This window comes from Oryctolagus cuniculus, chromosome 11 (assembly GCF_051225735.1).
Source record: "Oryctolagus cuniculus isolate XC-2025 breed Fujian yellow rabbit chromosome 11, ASM5122573v1, whole genome shotgun sequence".
Taxonomy (NCBI): Eukaryota; Metazoa; Chordata; class Mammalia; order Lagomorpha; family Leporidae; genus Oryctolagus; species Oryctolagus cuniculus.
This window is the reverse complement of record NC_142877.1, coordinates 64973023-64991961: the sequence shown is the minus strand read 5'-3', so window position 1 is coordinate 64991961 and position 18939 is coordinate 64973023. Positions and strand designations below refer to the sequence as shown.

General features: G+C 41.8%; 1 protein-coding gene across 2 annotated transcripts in view; it reads left to right on the top strand.

Annotated features, from left to right (window-relative positions):
* PPM1H (protein phosphatase, Mg2+/Mn2+ dependent 1H) overlaps positions 1-18939 on the top strand; it is a 300918-nt gene that overhangs the window by 269941 nt on the left and 12038 nt on the right. The window contains exon 9 of one of the 2 annotated variants that reach the window (XM_002711306.6): positions 663-814. The exons of the other annotated variant lie outside the window; for it this stretch is intronic. Within the exon in view, the coding sequence (XP_002711352.2) occupies positions 663-814 (152 nt within the window). The remainder of the gene's footprint in view (positions 1-662; positions 815-18939) is intronic. 2 annotated transcript variants of the gene reach the window in all.

Sequence of the window (18939 nt, the reverse complement as noted above, 5' to 3'; positions counted from 1 at the left end):
ATATTATTTATGAAATTTTTGAAGACCACACTCATAAGCATGAATTTCAAGATCATTCCAAGCATATCTCAAGTGTTACATTTTCAACTTAATTCTTACTTAATTATTAAGGCCATCTCTTGGGCTCATTCCTGGTTGTTTATTGGACCCATATGTCTGCATAGCAAGTTATCAAAGGAGGGTACTCTGGCCATAAAGCTTCTAGTATAATCAACTACCTTACAGTACATACCCAAAAACCTCTAGGCTGGTCAGGAAAACGGAAGAGGAATCAAAAATCAGTTTGTAGGAGGAAGGTGTTTGGCCCAGGGGTGAAGCTGCCTGCTGGGACACCTGCATCCCATTTTGGAGTACCTGGGTTCAAGTCCTGGCTCCAGTCCTAATTCCAGCTTCCTGCTAATGCAGATCTTGGGAAGCAAAGGTGATGGCTCAGGTAATGGTTCCTGCCACCTGCCTGGGAAATCTGGATTGGTTCCTAGCTGCTGGCTTCAGCCTGTCTGAGCTCCAGCTGGTGGGAGTATTTGGAACATGAACCAGCAGATGGAGGGTATACCGTCTCTCTCTCTCATTGTCTTTCTGCCTGTCAAGTTAAAACAAGAAATCATTTCATGAAGGAGAATCATGTGTTGATTCTTATGCTGTGGTATTCCTGTTCCTTTCAGGTAAGAGTCTACGATCTCTCCAAATATGAGCATGGAGCAGATGATGTGCTGATCTTAGCCACTGATGGACTCTGGGATGTTTTATCAAATGAAGAAGTAGCAGAAGCAATCACTCAGTTTCTTCCTAACTGTGACCCAGATGACCCTCACAGGTTTGTGCATTGCTGTGATTGTAGGTGTTCCTTCAGGAGACACGCATGACATGACTGAAACACTCACACAGTTTTCATCATTCATAATTTATAGCAGAGAGTGATAGGGATGGTTCAGTAATCAAACTGCAAAAGAAACTGTATATCTTATTAGAGGTATTTTCTAGGCCAAATAAAACCCTCCTTAAGTTGAACCAATATGTAAGTAGTAAACAGTTTGATTTGTTAGATATTTCAGCAGCATTTCCTTCTCACAGTCTCACTCCATATCCTCCAGAGTAGGAGTAATCCAGGTTTTGATCCTGCTGGTAAGAGTGATGACACATGTTCCATAGCGCTGATTTTGAATTTTGGGTAATTGTTTCTTTCTGGAAAGACTGAGAAAGGACAGAAGACAGATTCAAGTAGGTATTCCTTTCTAGTGTGGGGGCAGGTAAATATTCTAAAAAATCCTGGAAGCCACTCAGAAATAAAGAGAAATCACCTCTAGAGAAAGAAAGCTTTACCTAGAACACAAAGAAACAATTCACCATGAGTAGCAACCAGCAGAAACGGTAAAGCTGAAACTGTGAATACTTTATTAGTAGACTCATCAGTCAGAAATTTAAATAGATATTTTACATGCTTCCAAAATTGTTGTTAAATTATTATATTGAGAAGATGAGCAAGAGGCTCTAAAATGGCTAAGATTTTTAAATAAGGAAATGGAATTTCTAGAAATTAAAAATATAAACATAAAAATTAAAAATTCAGTGAATTAAACAATTGAAGAGAACATTGGTGAACCTGAAAATTTATTTGAAGAAATAATCCAGAGTATGCCTCCAACAGACAAAGAGAAGAGAAAAATAAAATGGAAGTAAGAGACTAGACTGACCTCAGATGTTCCAAATAGATTTCTAAAAGGAAGTACTATAGAAGATGAGAATAAAAAGTTTAGAATTCTTTAAAAATACTAAACCTAAGGCCTGAAAAGCCCAACAAATCTCAAACAGATTTTAAAAAAAAATATTATGAGCAACCAGAAAGAAATGACAAAACAGACACATAGGAATGCTCAAAACATTTAGGCTGACAGCTCATTTTTTCAAAGCAACAATAGGAGCCAAAAGACAGTGGGATTGTATCTTGAGTTGGTCAAGGAAAAAATAGCTATCAGTATAGAAGCTATATTATAATACATATATTACATTTATATGTAATAAAACCATCAATAAAGAGGGATGAAGTTCAGGCAAAACAAAAACTAGGAAATTTTATTGCCAACCAATCTCCTGTAAAGAGAAATTCCAGAAGTATATGCTCAGATAGGAAAACGAAGAATGCCGATTGGAAGATCTGGGAAGTAGGGTGGATTATTAAGATAAGCTGTGAGTAAGTATGTGTGTATATTGAAATGTACGTAGACTGCATAAAATAGCAATAAGAATGTCCCATGTATGAAGTGAAATTTGGCAGCAGGGGCTGGCATTGTGGTGTAGCAGGTTAAGCTGTCACTTGAGAGGCCCACATCAGAATACCTGTTCCCCTGCTTCCAATCCAGCTTCCTGCCAATGAGTCTGAGAAGGCAGTGGATGATGGTCCAAGTACTTGGGTCTCTACCACCCTTGTGGGAGACTCAGATGGAGTTCCAGTCTCCTGACTGCAGCCTGGCCCAGTCCCAGCCATTGCAGGCATTGGGGAAGTGAACCAGTAGCCACAAACTCTCCCTGTCCATCTGTGTCTTTCTCTTTGTCTCTGAAGTAATCAAATAAAAGCTGGCTTTTAAGCCTTTTTCTAATTTAATGAGCTAAGCATAGGTGATGACTCCACTAACCTTTGACTTCCAGAAGTGACTAGTTTCTCTCCATGTCGTGAGGTAAGTTTTTCCCAAGCTTTCCCCGTATCACAAGGAACCCCTGACCGGCAGGGAAGACAGGAAGAAAAACATAGCCTAACCACAAAGTCAGACGTTTCTTGCTGAAGGAAGACTTGAGTTGCTTCACTGGCTCTTCCTATATTCCCCTCATAAAACATGTTCAAAAGAAAACAATAAGTGTTGGCAACCATGTGGGGAAATCAAAATTCTTGAACATTGCAGGTGAGAATATAAAACGATGCAGCCACTGTGGAAAATTGTGTAGGAGCCAAAGAATTAAACATAGACTCACATATGATTCAGCAATTTTATTTCCTGGTATATATGCGAAAGAGATGGAAGCAGAGGCTCAGCCTTAACATTTTTACACCCAAATTCATAGCAGCATTATTCACAACAGCCCAAAGGTCAATGCAACCCAAGGGAATGGCTAGACAAAACGTAAATGCATACAGTCAAATCTTATTCGGCCTGAAAGGGAAGAGAATTCTGACACGTGCTATAACATGGATAAACTCTAAATGCAAGATGCTACGTAAAACAGACCAGTCAGAAAAGGGCAAATATTGTGTGAGGTCCTAGACAGTGGTCAAATTCATAGAAACATAAAGGAGAATGGTGCAGGGGCTGGATGGAGGGAAGACCTGCTTATTGTTGAGGGGTGGGGAACGTCTGGCTCACAGGCTGTATAAGGCCAGCAGAAGCATTTGGTCTGGCTCTGCCAAGGCAACTGCAGGTGGGACTTGAAATTCAGTAAATTTATAGCAATCTAACTCTTAAGATGATGATTCTGTGTGGCCCACGAATGCTGTTATCAACATCCAGAGAGCCCATCCATGGCAAGAACAGCTTCCCCACCCCTGGAATGAGTAGTTCAGCTGGGAACATGAAAAAGGGCTGGATAAGGATTGTGCCGATGGTTGCATAACAATGTGAGTGTCCATAATGCCACTGATATGAATATTGAAAAATTACTAAAAGAGTTATTTTAGGTATGTTTTACCAGCATACCAAAAAAATCAATTTCTTTAAAAAAATAAAAAAAGTAAATTTTTTGAAAGAACAAAAATAGAACAAATAAACAACATTAAGAGCATAAACAGTAATAACTCGGGGGCTGGCACTGTGGCACATTGGGTTAAAGCCATGGCCTGCAGCACCAGCATCCCATATGGGAGCCAGCTTGAGTCTGGCCACTCCACTTCCAATTCAGCTCCCTGCTAATGTGCCTGGTAAAGCAGTACAGGATGGCCAAAGTCCTTGGACCCCACATGGGTCACCCACATGGGAGACTCAGAAGATGCTCCTGGCTTCTGACTTCAGCCTGGCTCAGCCTTGGTTGTTGTGCTATTTGAGGAGTGAACCAGTAGATGAAAGATTTCTCTCCCTGTCCCTCCTTCTTCTCTGTAACTCTGCCTTTCAAATAAATAAAAATAAATCTTTAAAAAACAGTAATAATGCACAGCAGTGATTAAAATGAGACTACGATGCAAAAGGCAAAAATAAATACAACTTTTAGAAGATAGCTTAAAAGATTATCTTTATGACCTTAGCGTAGGGAATGATTTCTTAAGACAAAACACAGTAAATGAAAGACTGCTAAATTTGTCTACATTAAAATTACAAACTTTGCTTCCTCAAAAGATGACCTCTTTTTTGTTTGTTTTATCTTCTTTTTCCCCCAGAAACCTTCTATTTAAGGAATACAAACTTCATTCATTTCATAAGTACAATTTTAGGAAATGCTGATTCTGCCCATCCCTCTTCCTCCTCCCTCTCCTATTCCCGCTCTGATTTTTTACTAAGATCTATTTTTCAAATTAACTTTATATTATTAACTTTATACTAAATAAAGAGTTCAACAGATAGTATGAAAAAAGAACTGTTTCTCAACAGTTGAGAAAAGGGCTATTCAAAATCATTGCATCTCAGAGTGTCAACCTCACCTCTATAGATGACCTTTTAGGTGCTTTATCAGTTGTCACAGATCAGGGAGAACCAATGATATTTGTCCTTTGGGGACTGGCTTATTTCACTAAGTATGATATTTTCAGATTAATCCATTTTGTTGCAAATGATGGGATTTCATTTTTTTTACCACTGTGTAGTATTCCATGGTGCACATATCCCATAATTTCTTTGTCCAGTCTTCAGTTGATGGACATTTGGGTTGATTCCATATCTTAGCTATTGTAAATTGAGCTGCAGGAAACATGGGAATATAGATAACTCTTTCATCTACTGATTTCATTTCCTTTAGGTAAATTCCCAGGAGTGGGATGGCTGGGTCCTATGGTAGGTCTATATTCAGATTTCTGAGGTATCTTGAAACTGTCTTCCACAGTGGCTGTACCAGTTTATATTCCTATCCACAGTGGGTTAGGGTACATTTTTCTCATCCTCACCAGCATTTGTTGTTTGTTGATTTCTGTTTGAAAGCCATTCCATCTAGGGTGAGTGAAACTTCATTGTGTTTTTGATTTGCATTTCCCTGATGGCTAGTGATGCTGAGCATTTTTTCATGTGTTTGTTGGCTATTTGGATTTCCTCTTTTGAAAAATGCCTGTTTAAGTTCTTTTCGCATTTCATAGCTGGGTTGTTTTTACGTTGTTGTGGAGTTTCTTGATCTCTTTATATATCCTGGTTATTAATCCTTTATCAGTTTCATAGTTTGGAAATAAATTCTCCAATTGTGTCAGCTGCCTCTTTGCTGAGTGTTTCTTTTGCAGTGTAGAAGCTTCTCGATTTGATGTAATTCCATTTGTCAATTTTGGCTTTGATTTTATGTATCTCTGGGGTCTTTAGCAAGAACTCTTTGCCTGTGCCAAAGTCTTACAGGGTTTCCCCATTGTTCTCTAATAATTTGATGGTATCAGGTCATAGATTTAGGTCTCTATTTTGAGCAGATTTTTGTTTAAGGTGTAAGCTAGGAGTCTTCCTTCATACTTCTGCATGTGGAAATCCGGTTTTCCCAGCACCATTTATTGAATAGACTGACCTTGCTCCAGGGATTGATTTTAGTTACTTTGTCAAAGATAAGTTGGTTGTAGATGCTTGGGTTGACTTCTGGTGTTTCTATTCTGTTCCATCGGTCTATCCATCTGCTTTTTATCAGTACCAGGCTGTTTTGATTATAACTGCCCTGTACTATGACTTGAAATCTGGTATTGTGTTGCCTCTGGCTTTGTTTTTGTTGTATAAGATTGCTTTAGCTATTTGGGATCTCCTGTGTTTCCATATGAATTTCAGTATATCTATATGATGAATTTATATATATATACATATATATAATTTTCTATATTTGAAAGGAATGTCATTGGTATTTTTATTGGTATCACATTGAATCTGCAAATCGCCTTTGGTAGTATGGACATTTTGATGATGAGTCTTCCAATCCATGAGCATGGAAGATGTTTCCATTTTTTGTGTCTTCTATTTCTTTCTGTAATGTTTTGTGAGTCTCATTGTAGAGATCTTTGACCCTTACTTAAATTTATTCCAAGATATTTGATTTTTTTGTAGCTATTGTGAATGGGATTGATCTTGGAAAATCTCAGCTGTGACATTATCTATGTATACAAAGGCTGTTGATTTCTGTGTGTTGGTTTTATATCCTGCCACTTTACCAAACTCTTCTATGAGTTCCAGTAGTCTCTTAGTGGAATCTTTTGGATCCCCTATATTTAGAATCATGTCATCTGCAAATAGGGATAGTTTGACTTCTTCTTTCCCAATTTGGATCCCTTTGATTTCTTTTTCTTGCCTGATGGCTCTGGCTAAAACTTCAAGGACTATATTATATAGTAATAGTTAGAGTGGGAATCCTTGTCTTGTTCTTGATCTCAGTGGGAATGCGTCCAACTTTTCCCCATTCAATATGATGCTGGCAGTGGGTTTGTCATAAATTGCCTCGATTGTTCCTCTGTAATCAATTTGCTTCAAGTTTTCATCATGAAAAGGTGGTATATTTTATCAAATGCTTTCTCTGCATCTATTGAGATAATCGTATGGTTTTTGTTCTTCAGTTTGTTAATGTGATGTATCACATTGATTGATTTGTGAATTTTGAGCCATCCCTGCAATCTAAGGATAAATCCCACTTGGTCCAGGTGAATGATCTTTCTGATGTGTTGTTGGATTTGATTGACTAGTATTTTGTTGAGGATTTTTCTGTCTATGTTCATCAGGGAAATGGTCTATATTTCTCTTTCTCTGCTATATGTTTTTCAGGTTGAGGAATTAATGTGATGCTGGCTTCATAGAAGGAGTTTGGGAGGATTCCTTCCCTTTTAATTGTTTTGAATAGCTTGAGAATATTTGGGGTTAGTTCTTCCTTAAATGTCTGGCAGAATTCAGCAGTGAAGCCATCCAGTCCTCAGCTTTTCTTTGTTGGAAGGGTTGTTATTACTGATTAAATTTCTGTATTGGTTATTGGTCTGTTTAGGCTTTCTATGTCTTCATGGTCCAATATAGATAGGTTGTATTGTCTAGGAATCTATCAATTTCTTCCAAGTTTCCTAGTTTGTTGGAATACAGCTCTTTGTAGTAATTTCTGATATTTCTATGGTGTCTAGTGTTACATTACCTTCTTCATCTCTGATTTTATTGATTTGGGTCTTCTCATATTTTTTTTTGGTTAGTGGAAACATTGGTGTGTCAGTTTTACTTTTTCAAAAAACCAGCTCTTCATTTTACTGATCTTTTATATTTTTTGTTTCAATTTTGTTTATTCTCTAATTTTTTTCTTTTTTTCTACTAGTTTGGGGTTTGGTTGCTATTGTTTTCTAGGTCCTTGAGATACATTGACAGCTCATTTATTTGGTACCTTCCCAACTTCTTGATGTAGGCGTCAGTGGCTATAAACTTTCCTCTTAACACTGTTTGTCCTGTATCCCATAAGTTTTCGTATATTGTATTATCATTTTCATTTGTTTCCAGAAATTTTTTTGATTTCTCTTGATTTCGACGACCCACTACCTCTTCATTCAGGAGCATGTTGGTCAGTCTCCATGTGTTTGCATATGTCCTACAGATTCTTGAGTTGTTGATTTCCAGCTTCATTCCATTGTGATCAGAGAAGATGCATGGTATGGTTTTGATTTTCTTTAATTTGCTTTTTGACTTTGACTTGCTTTATGGCCTAGCATATGGTCTATCCTAGAGAAAGTTCCATGCACTGGTGAGAAGAATGTGTATTCTGCAACTATAGGATGAAAAGTTCTACAGATACCTATTAGGTCTATTTGGTTTATAGTGTTGATTAAGTTTTGTTTCCTTGCTGATCTTCTGTCCAATTGATCTGTCGGTTGCTGAAAGTGGAGTATTGATGTCTCCATTACTATTTTATTGGAGCCTATGTCTCCTTTTAGGTCCATTAACATTTCTTTTAAATAGTCAGGTGCCCTGTGATTAGATGCATATTTGTTTATAATAGTCACATCTTCCTGTTGAATTGATCCCTCTTTGTCTCTTTAAACAGTTTTTTTGTTAAAGTCTACTCTGTCTGATATTAGGATGGCTACACCAGCTCTTTTTTGGTTTCAGTTTGCATGGATTATCTTTTTCCATCCTTTCACTTTCATTCTGCATGTATCTTTGTTGGTGAGATGTGTTTCATGTAGGCAGCAAATAGATGGGTTATTTTTCAATCCATTTAGCCAGTCTATATCTTTTAACTGAAGAATTGACGCCATTTACATACAAGGTGACTATTGATAAATAACAACTTGGCCCTGCCATTTTTCCATAAATATTCCTATTGTCTACTTTGGGTTGCCTTTGTACTTTTACCTAGAGATTTTCTGCCTTCACCTTCTTTCATGGTGATGAACATGTTTCTGTGTTTCTGTATGTAGCACGTCCTTAAGTATCTTTTGTAAGGCTGAATGAGTAGTGACAAATTCTTTCAATTTCTTTTTGTTATGGAAAGTCTTTATTTCATCTTCATTCATAAATGAGAGCTTTGCAGGATACAGTATTCTGTGTTGACAGTTTTTTTTTTCCTCTTAAGACTTGGAATATATTTCACCATTCTCTCCTAACCTGTAAGGTTGCCGATGAGAAGTCCGCTGTGAGTCTAACTGGAGATCCTCTGAAAGTAATCTGGCATTTCTCTCATGCACATTTTAGAATCTTATTTTTTTTTTTTTATGTTTTACTGTGGAGAGTTTGACTACAATGTGTTGGGGTGAGGATCTTTTCTGGACATGTCTATTAAGAATTCTATGTGCCGGCACCGCGGCTCACCACACTAATCCTCCGCCTTGCGGCGCCGGCACACCGGGTTCTAGTCCCGGTCGGGGCGCCGGATTCTGTCCCGGTTGCCCCTCTTCCAGGCCAGCTCTCTGCTGTGGCCCGGGAGTGCAGTGGAGGATGGCCCAAGGGCCCTGCACCCCATGGGAGACCAGGAAAAGCACCTGGCTCCTGCCATTGGATCAGCGCGGTGCGCCGGCCGCAGCACGCTGGCCACGGCGGCCATTGGAGGGTGAGCCAACGGCAAAGGAAGACCTTTCTCTCTGTCTCTCTCTCTCACTGTCCACTCTGCCTGTCAAAAAAAAAAAAAAATTCTATGTGCCAGCCGGCCCTGCAGCTCACTTGGCTACTCCTCTGCCTGCGGCGCTGGCACCCCGGGTTCTAGTCCTGGTTGGGGCACTAGATTCTGTCCCAGTTGTTCCTCTTCCAGTGCAGCTCTCTGCTGTGGCCCGGGAAGGCAGTGGAGGATGGCCCAAGTCCTTGGGCCCTGCACTCACATGGGAGACCAGGAGGAAGCACCTGGCTCCTGGTTTCAGATTGGTGCAGCGCAGCAGCCATTTTGGGGTGAACCAACGGAAAAAGGAAGACCTTTCTCTCTGTTTCTCTCTCTCTCTCTAACTCTGCCAAAAAAAAAAAAAAAAAAAAGAATTCATGTGTTTCCTGTACTTGGACATCCCTTTCTTTCTCCAAATTAGTGTAGTTTTTTGTAATTTCACTAAAAAGGCCTTCTAATCCACTCTCTCTTTTCATGCCCTCAGAAATTCCTAAGACTCGTATGTTGGGTTGTCTGATAGTATCCCATAGATCTCCAACACTGTTTTTTAGTTTTCTAATTTCTACTTCTTTTTTTTTTTTGTCTAACTATAAAATTGCCAATTATTATCTTCTAACTCGGAAATTCTTTCTTCTACCTCACCAATTCTGTTGTTAAGGCTTTGCACCACATTTTTTTTGTTCTGTTGAATTCTACATTCCCAATATTTTGTTTTGATTTCTCTTTAAAATCTCAGTTTCATGAGAAAAATTTTCTTTCATGTCATGTACAGATTTAATTGGTTTATAGATTTGCTTCTGATTATCTTTAAGTAATCCTACAATTTGTTGAATTCTGTTTCTGGCATTTCCTCAGTCTCTTCATCTTCACATTCTAGTTTGAAGTGTAGTGTTCTTTTGGGCGTGTTATGTTGTCTTCCTTATTCTTGTTTCTTGAAGTACTGTATTTATTATTAGGCATTTGTGCAGATACTTGTTATTTTTTTACCCCTGTGATGGTTTTTGTCTTTGGACTATGCCTCTGTGGCCTAGTGGAGTGTCCACTCTTTCAGGGAATACCCAGAGGCATATGCTGGGTGTGGTCTGTTCAGTGTTCCAGGGTAAAGGACGTGTCCATGGTGACACCCAAGTTTGGCATGCTAAATCTCTGTGTTTTGTTTTTTTGTTTTTTTGGTTTTTTTAATCAGAAGGGAGGTTTGTTCTGCTCTGAAGGTGTAGTCTCACCCTCACCTCTTCTCCTCAACAGAAACTAGTGACTGGGCTAGCCTCAGTGGATCCTATATTCGTCCACACTGCCCCGAGAACCGCACAGGGGATCTGTGCAGTCCTTGGTCTGAGCACGGATCCTGCAGCAATGACCCTAACCAGGGATTCAGGGAACCCCTAGTGTGTAGAACTGCCCACAGTGCCGGCCCCAATTACCCCTTTCTAAAGGGAGTAAAATATAAGTCATGAACTGGGAGATTTTTGCAACTTGTATAATTGAAGATAGATTGTAATCCTTGCAATACATGCTATAGAATATAAAGAATTCTCACAGATAAATAAACACAATCCAGTAGAAAAATGAGCCGCATCCATGTCATTACAAGGAAGAACAGTAATGACCAATAAATATATAAAAAACACACTCAATCTAAGTAATCAGGGGAATATCAGAAAGTACTTTGAGACATGCCAGATTATCATTTTAAAAGGGTAAAAATAACAAGAATTAGTAAGGGTGTGGAACAGCTACAGATGGATATATAAATTTTCAGAAATGACGTGAAGACAGCTTGGCATACCTGGAAAAGTTGAGCATACATATTTTTTTGACAGGCAGAGTTAGAGAGGGAGACAGAGAGGAAGGTCTTCCTTTTTCCATTGGTTCACCCCCCAAATGGCCCCTATGGCCAGTGTGCTGCGCCAATCCGAAGCCAGGAGCTAGGTGCTTCCTCCTGGTCTCCCATGCAAGTGCAGGGCCCAAGGACCTGGGCCATCCTCCACTGCACTCCTGGGCCACAGCAGAGAGCTGGACTGGAAGAGGAGCAACCAGGACAGAACCAGCGCCCCAACCAGGACTAGAACCTGGAGTGCCGGTGCCGCAGGCGAAGGATTAGGCTAGTGAGCCACGGCTCCAGCCCAGTTAAGCATACATATTAACACAGAATCTCCACTCCTATGTCGGTACCCTGGAGCAACAGTTCTCAAAGTATTTCTTTGGACCACATGGCATCTGCAGTACCTGAGAACTTGTTAGATATGCAAGTTCTCAGGCCCAGCCTGAGATCAGGCAACTCAAAACTCCCATGGTAGGACCAACAATTTGTTTTTTAACAAACCATTGAGGTGATTCTGATACCAGTAAAGTGTGAACATCAATTTTCCTGGAGAAACTCTTGCAAAAAAGATACCTGCAGTATAGTTTCATGACAGACACCAGAGGAACTTGTATGTCCAATCATAGGATGGACTCACACAAAATAGAATATTTTATGTCCCCAAGAAAGGAATGAGTGGAAGCTATGCTCAGCAACAGGGAAGAATCTCAAAAACAAAGTGTTGAAAAAAAGAAGCAACCCATCAATGAGTACATATGTTATGACTCTGTTCATTGGTAGTGAAAATTACCAGTATATTATTTAGGGATGTAGACATTAAGACTAGAACAAAAAAATAAGAGAATTAACCTGAAATTCAGGAATGGTTGCCTTGCAAGCAGAGATGGCAGGGGCAGAGCTGGATATGTGTTTGAGGAGGGGCTCACCAGGCTTCTCAGATACTTACTGGTAATGTCCTGTTGCCTTAGCTCGATGGCAGGTTCATGGTTGTTCATGATATTGCTGAGTTAGAAGTGTGATTACATCCATTTGTATGTAAATACCCCCAGGCTTAAGAGCATGGACTTCCTGGCCTCAAATTTTGGCCCTTCCCCTTCTAGCCTTGTGACCTTGGGAAAACTTTTCTTAACTTTCTATGCTTCTGATTTCTCATGTGAAAAATGCATATTGCAACAGTATTAACCTCATACATATATAGATAGTGCCTTAGCTCTACAGTAAGCACTAATCAAAGTGCTTGCTACTCTTATTGTATGAGAGATGTTCAGAAAGTTCATGGAAAATGTATAACCTGGAAAAAACTGCATGAATTCCAAAATTTGGTACACCAAATTTGATTTATCTTTTAATTCCATTTTCTACAAAGTGTTAGAAGTAGCCTCAGATGTTTCATTTATTTCACAACAACAACAAAAATCAGGGGGAAACATTGAAATTAGACCATATCTCTCCTCCCAGGATTGTTTGATACTTGCTCAGGTGCAGAAGAATTGATGGTACTGAAATTAAAGAATCTTTTATTTTCATTTGAATGTGTTTTTCCCCTTCCAAGTTTTTAGTTTTAATCTGTGTTATATATCCTACTTGTCAGTAACATTCTCATGTTGATTTTTCTTTACTGTGACTATTTTTATAAAGCTTTGCAAAGCCAGCTGCCAGTTACGAGTTAAAAAGCACCCAACACTTTTTTTTAGATCCCTCCAAGCTGGCCTGGTCTTGCTTCCCAGCCCCTCTCTCTCCATGGCAACAAATCTGCCTGCAGAGGAGTGGTAACCCGTGGGCCGCACGCAAGTGCCAGGTCAGAGCAGGATACTGGAGCTCATGAGAATCGTTGCCCGTGCAGTCGGGATTTGCAGGGCTCCCCTTGGAACAGACAGGGCAGGGCTGAAAAATATTTTCCAGTTTGCCTTGCAGGGACGATGGCAAACCAAAGCCTGAGAAAGAATCCTGTGTCTGATAGATGAAGGAGAGAAAGGAAAAGTTACAAGAGACACAGTTCACTGGTAAGACATAGACAGGCTGAAGATCAGAAAAACCCTGTTGGTTTTTTGAGATCTTAAGACAGAACAGAGGCATCAAGGTTTATTTTCAAATGTAGCTACCAACCACAGTTTCACTTTGGGCATCAAGGGCGTGGGGGAGTGGAGGGTTATAGGTCCAAGCCTGAGGGGTGCTACCAAAGGAGGCAGCCAGTTGTTTGACTGAAAATGAGAAAGGACGGTTGAGTGTTTGGCACTTGTTTGAGCTACTTGGGATGCCCACAACCCATGTGGGAGTGCCTGGCTCAAGACTTGTCCTCCAAAGCAGCTTCCAGCTAACGCACACCCTGGGTGGCAACAGCTGATGGCTCAAATAGTCCCTGCTACCCATATGGGAGACCCAGATGAAGTTTCAGGCTCCTGGCTTTGGTCTGGCTCAGCCCTGGCGGTCACAGGCATTTAAGGAGCAATCCAGCTGATGGAGGATCTCTCCATCATCCCTCTGCCTTTCAAATAAAACATAAATTTTTTTTTTTTTTTTGCTTTTCCATTGTTAAGGTACTATTCTTTTTTTTTTTTTTTTTACATTTCTTTTTTTTTTTTTTTTTTAAACTTTTATTTAATGAACATAAATTTCCAAAGTACGACTTATGGATTACAATGGCTTTCCCCCCATACCGTCCCTCCCACCCACAACCCTCCCCTTTCCCACTCCCCCTCTCCTTCCATTCACATCAAGATTCATTTTCGATTATCTTAATATACAGAAGATCAGCTTAGTATACATTAAGTATGGATTTCAACAGTTTGCTCCCACACAGAAACATAAAGTGAAAAATAATAGATGATTTTTTAAAATGATGATGAAATCAGAGCAGACCTATTGTCATGTTTAATCCCAGTGAGAGTCAAGTTGGGAATTGATAATTTCTTTTTTTTTTTTTTTTTTTACAGAGGATCAGTTTAGTATGCATTAAGTAAGGATTTCAACAGTTTGCACCCCCATAGAAACACAAAGTGAAATATATTGTTTGAGTACTCGTTATAGCATTAAATCTCAATGTACAGCACATTAAGGATAGAGATCCTACATGAGGAGTAAGTGCACAGTGACTCCTGTTGTTGACTTTACCAATTGACACTCCTGTCTATGGCATCAGTAATCTCCCTATGCTCCAGTCATGAGTTTCCAAGGCTATGGAAGCCCTCTGAGTTCTCCGATTCTTATCTTGTTTAGACAAGGTCATAGTCAAAGTGGAGGTTCTCTCCTCCCTTCAGAGAAAGGTACCTCCTTCTTTGATGGCCTGTTCTTTCCACTGGGATCTCACTCGCAGAGATCTTTTGCCAGAGTGTCTTGGCTTTCCATGCCTGAAATACTCTCATGAACTTTTCAGCCAGCTCCGAATGCCTTTAGGGCTGATTCTGAGGCCAGAGTGCTATTTAGGACATCTGCCATTCTATGAGTCTGCTGAGATTCTCACTGCCCATGTTGGATCACTCTCCCCTTTATTTACTCCATCAGTTAGCGTTAGCAGGTACTAGACTTGTCTATGTGCTCCCTTTGACTCCCAGTCCCTTCACCATGACCAACTGTGAACTGAAACTGATCACCTGGAACAGTGAGATAAACATAAATTTTGTTAAAACACGAGAAAGGAAAGATGCCTTCTCCAGCCTGAGGACTGGAGGAACAAAATTAGAGGAACAACAAGTTTTCACATCTAAAGGTATTCGTGGGCCTGTTTTACCATGAGTTTTATGAGGTTTCCCGTTTTGTCCAGCGAGAAAGTAGGACAGAAAAAGGCACTGTGAGGGTGAGACTTAAGGGCTTCCTGGTTTGATTGTTGGGCTTTATTTGCTTTGTTTGGGCCGTGTGTGGTTCTTATCATCTTTATCGCACCTCCCAGGGACAGCCATTCTCAAGCAGCTGGCAGCATTGCGCGCCTCGGAGGACCTGGCATCTCCCCCCTGAGATGCTTCCGAGGGAAGAGGTGGTTAGCAGAGGGATGCTGCCCAGCGCTGACCCCATGCCGTCCTCCCAGACAGACGTGGGGCAGGAGTGAGCTGCGGGGTCCTCCTGACCCCACTGTATCTTGTGGAGTCCCTTTGCTGTTCTGAACTGCCCCAACAAAGGAACCCGAAAATTAAAAGGCAGCTTTGTGGATGAGCTAGCACATGAGTACAGGAGGATTTTTTCTTTCTTTCTTTCTTTTTTTTTTTTTAATTGAGTTTGCCCTGAAGTGCAGCAGAGCTGGCGGTCTGTGACTGTTGTGGGGTCATGAAATGAACCGTTCATAGGAAACACAGCTAACCTTCTGGAGTGGGGGTGCTGAGCTCCCTGAGCGTGGGCTGCGGAGTTCCTGGTCCCCTCTGAGTCCATGCATATGCTCTTTGGGATCCTAAAGCTCCTGCACAGTGTAGAGCAGGAAGGGGTTTTCTGGGGCAGGATCTCTGCAGTCGATTATCCCTTCTGTACAACTCGGGGTTTGGGCTGGGCTTGGGTCTCCTGGCAGAAATACAGAAAATTGAAGCACTATGAAACAGTCAAAGAGGAGACTTAATATTTTGTCGGAAAGGAATAAATTGTTAATATCACTAACGGGCAAGGGGATAGAAAAAGTCAAGAGGAACTGGGACCAGGAAATAGTTAACCAAACATGAAAACTTGGCATGGATTCACATTCCAAATGCCCAGGCAGAACTGAGCCAGGCTGTGCCCCAGTCCATTTTTCAGAACACATCTGTGGAAATCTGTTTCTGTACCTTTTACCTAATGGCCCTCTGTGCCCGCGCCGTGACACTCAAGGACTTGCTGTAGAGCGTCAAGTCTGTGAGTGTAAGGTTGCCATAGTCCCCGCAGGCTTTGTCTCTAAGGAGAGCCACCTTCTTAAAGCTCACACTTTGGTTGTTCTTCACATCCGCATTCTCTGTGGCTCAGGCAGCTGGGTTCCTTGAGAAGGAAGAGATTAATCAGGGCAAGGTAAAGAACATAACACCCACCCCGTGGACGGCAGGCATTTCATGCAGGTATTAAGTGCTGGTTTGTATTGCTCTGATAATAGGAAATTTATTTTGGCAAAAAACAAAGGTTCTTTTTATGAAATCTTTCCATGAGTTCTGGGAACTGATTTCAAACAGGACCATATGGTTTTCAAAAACTATGCCTCAAATACAAAAAGTAAGGGTTCTTCCCACCCCCACCCCCTACCCCCAGCCCGACTGTATCAATTACAGGTTTTTTAAGAACAAATTCGTGAGTGTTTGAAGACTAGATAAAAATCTGCATTTTTGTTGCCTTGCACTGTTTAGCATATTCAGATCCGTGGGAATTTGAAAGTCAGCCGGAGATCCTGGCTGCAGCAGGCTCTGAGACAGCATACAGCCAGGCCCGCCTTTCTGTCCTCTGTGCTATTTATGCGGCTGTGTTGGAGCAGAGCTGTGTGGCCACATCAGGACATTTTAAAGAGCTTGCCAAGGAGGATTGAGAAGGAAATGGTCTGTTATGCCCCCTCCCTTTTAAATGTTGTTGTTCAGGATTGAGACTGAAATAAATACCTACCACCTAAGAAACCAGGGAGTCGGTGCCAGGGTAGAGTTGGAAGAGGTCTAGAGAGGCGTCTCATCCTCCCTCTGGGGATAGGAGTCCCTCTGGTCTGTAGCCTTGAACCTTCCAGCATGCAAACTCCTATTGAACCCAGTGTCTCAGACACCAGCTGTCCCTGTTTCGTTGTCTCGGGATTCTCTGCCCAAGTGGAGTCCCTGCACTCTAAGCTGGGGCAGAAGCTGGTGTGAGCAGCTTCACTGGCTTCAGAGCCTGGTTCCGAGCTGCTCAAGGGATGCATGTGGCCCAGCCCCCAGCAGTGAGCCTGGACTGTGCCTCCTCTGGGGCAGGCAAGTTGCCCCTTTCAGAGCACAACAAAGGCCCCCTCCAAGCCACCCCATCCCCCACCCACCCAGTGGCCGTAGATCCCTGCCAGTGTTCCAAAGCTGAGGGGAGCTTTTCTACCTCTTAAATCACTGAATCCTGCTTAGAATACAAACAGAATTCCTCCTCCTGTTCCCAGCACACTGGATTACTGCGGGCTATCAGCAGATGGAGGCTGCCTTTTATATGCAAATATTTGGAAGCCATTAATTCCCCAGGTCCTGCCATGTACCCTCCCCTCCTACACGACCCTGTCTGTGCCATCCAAATGGCAAATAGAAGTTCCCACCCAACCGCAGCCATCGGGGACTGTAAGCCAGGTGACAGCCGCAGTCTGGAACTGACTTTTTCCTTGTGACACTGCAGTGCTGAATCTTCTGAGGTCCTGTGCCCTGGGCAGATGACTCTAGGCCAAAGCTCTTGGGGAAGAGAAAGGCATTTTATGTCCAGTGAGAAAGATGTAGCTCATACTTATTGACCTCTGACATGCGGCTGCACTGTATTGAATGCTTTAGAGAAAGATCTCATTTATCTCAAGGAAGTTGAGAGTAGAATGATGGTTACCAGAAGCTACGGAGATTAGGGAGAGAGAAAGTTGGTTGACTCTTAGGTACTAAGTTATAGTTAGATAGGAGTAAGCCATTTGGGTGTTCTGTTGCACAGCAGGGTGACGATAGATAACAATAATGGACTGCATTGTATTTATTTATTTGAAAGACAGACATATAGAGATCTTTCCACTGATTGACTCTCCAAATACCCTCAACAGCCAGGGCCAGGCCAGGCTGAAGTCAGGAGTAGGGAACTCAATCCAGCTCCCCACATGGTGGCAGAGACCCAGTGACTTGAGCCATCACCTGCTGCATCCCAGGATGCACGTGAGCAGGAAGCTGGAGTCAGGAGCAGAGCCAGGACCCAAACCCGAGCACTTCGACGTGGGATGTGTGTTTCCCAAGCAGCATCTTGACCACTCCACCAAATGCCTGTTCCCTGTACAATTTTGTAAAAGATATAGGAGAGGATTTTGAATGTTCTTTTTCATCAGAATAACAAATGTTTGAAGAGATAGATATGTTTACCCTGGTATCAGTTAAAAATTTTAAAGTAAAGCAATAAAAGGAAGGATTTTATTTAGTCCCTGCTGGAGATGTCAAGGTCTATATTATTACTATTTGAGATTTATAAGTCAGAAAAGAGGGGCTCCAAGAAGCTAAGGAATTTTCCCAGAGTCAGCCTTCTGGGCAGGGGGAGAGCCAGAGTAGGGACCCAGACAGTCCATGCCCCACCCTGAGCCCTCTTCTTGCTCCACTGAAAGAACGGAGAACTGTGGCAGAAGGGGCCAGGATGCGAGCAACAGCTGAGGATTTATTGCCCCCCTTCTGCTCTGAGTTCAGAGTCGGTAGCTGTGAAAAGAGCTTTTGGCCCTCCCCTCGTTCTCCAGCCCCTCTTCTTTGTGGCTTTCCCCTCCGCCCCTGCTGTCCTTTCTCTGGAGCCCAAGCCCTGTGAAGTCTGCCAAGTCCAGTCCCTCTCCAGCAGCCATTTCTCCCAGCAGAGCTTTGCTGATCAATACTGAAAGCTTTAGCTAGAGAAGAAAAACATTCTCCAGATGCAGAAGCTGTCTCCTGGGCAGGGGGTGGGGGTTGGGGGCGGAACACCTTCTGCAGCCTAACGGAGCATCCGTGAAGAAGGCGTTTGGTAAGGGTCCTACCCCATGCCGCATCCAGCTTCCAGCCTTCCGCATCTCCCTAGGTGGTGAATGAGAGTCCACCTCCCATCCATGTCTGCATCTGCACCCCATTCTTCCATGCTCTCCAGTATATTTCATGTTTTGCTCTACCACTCCCCCCACCCCTCAGTCTATGGCATACATGTGTCCTGTGTTCAGCCTCAGTATGAAAATCAGAAGACCCCCTGCTTTTTCTTTTTCAAGATATATTTATTTATTTTAAAGCTGGAGTTACACAGAGAGAGGAGAGGAAGAGGCAGAGAGAGAGGTCTTCCATCGCTGTTTCACT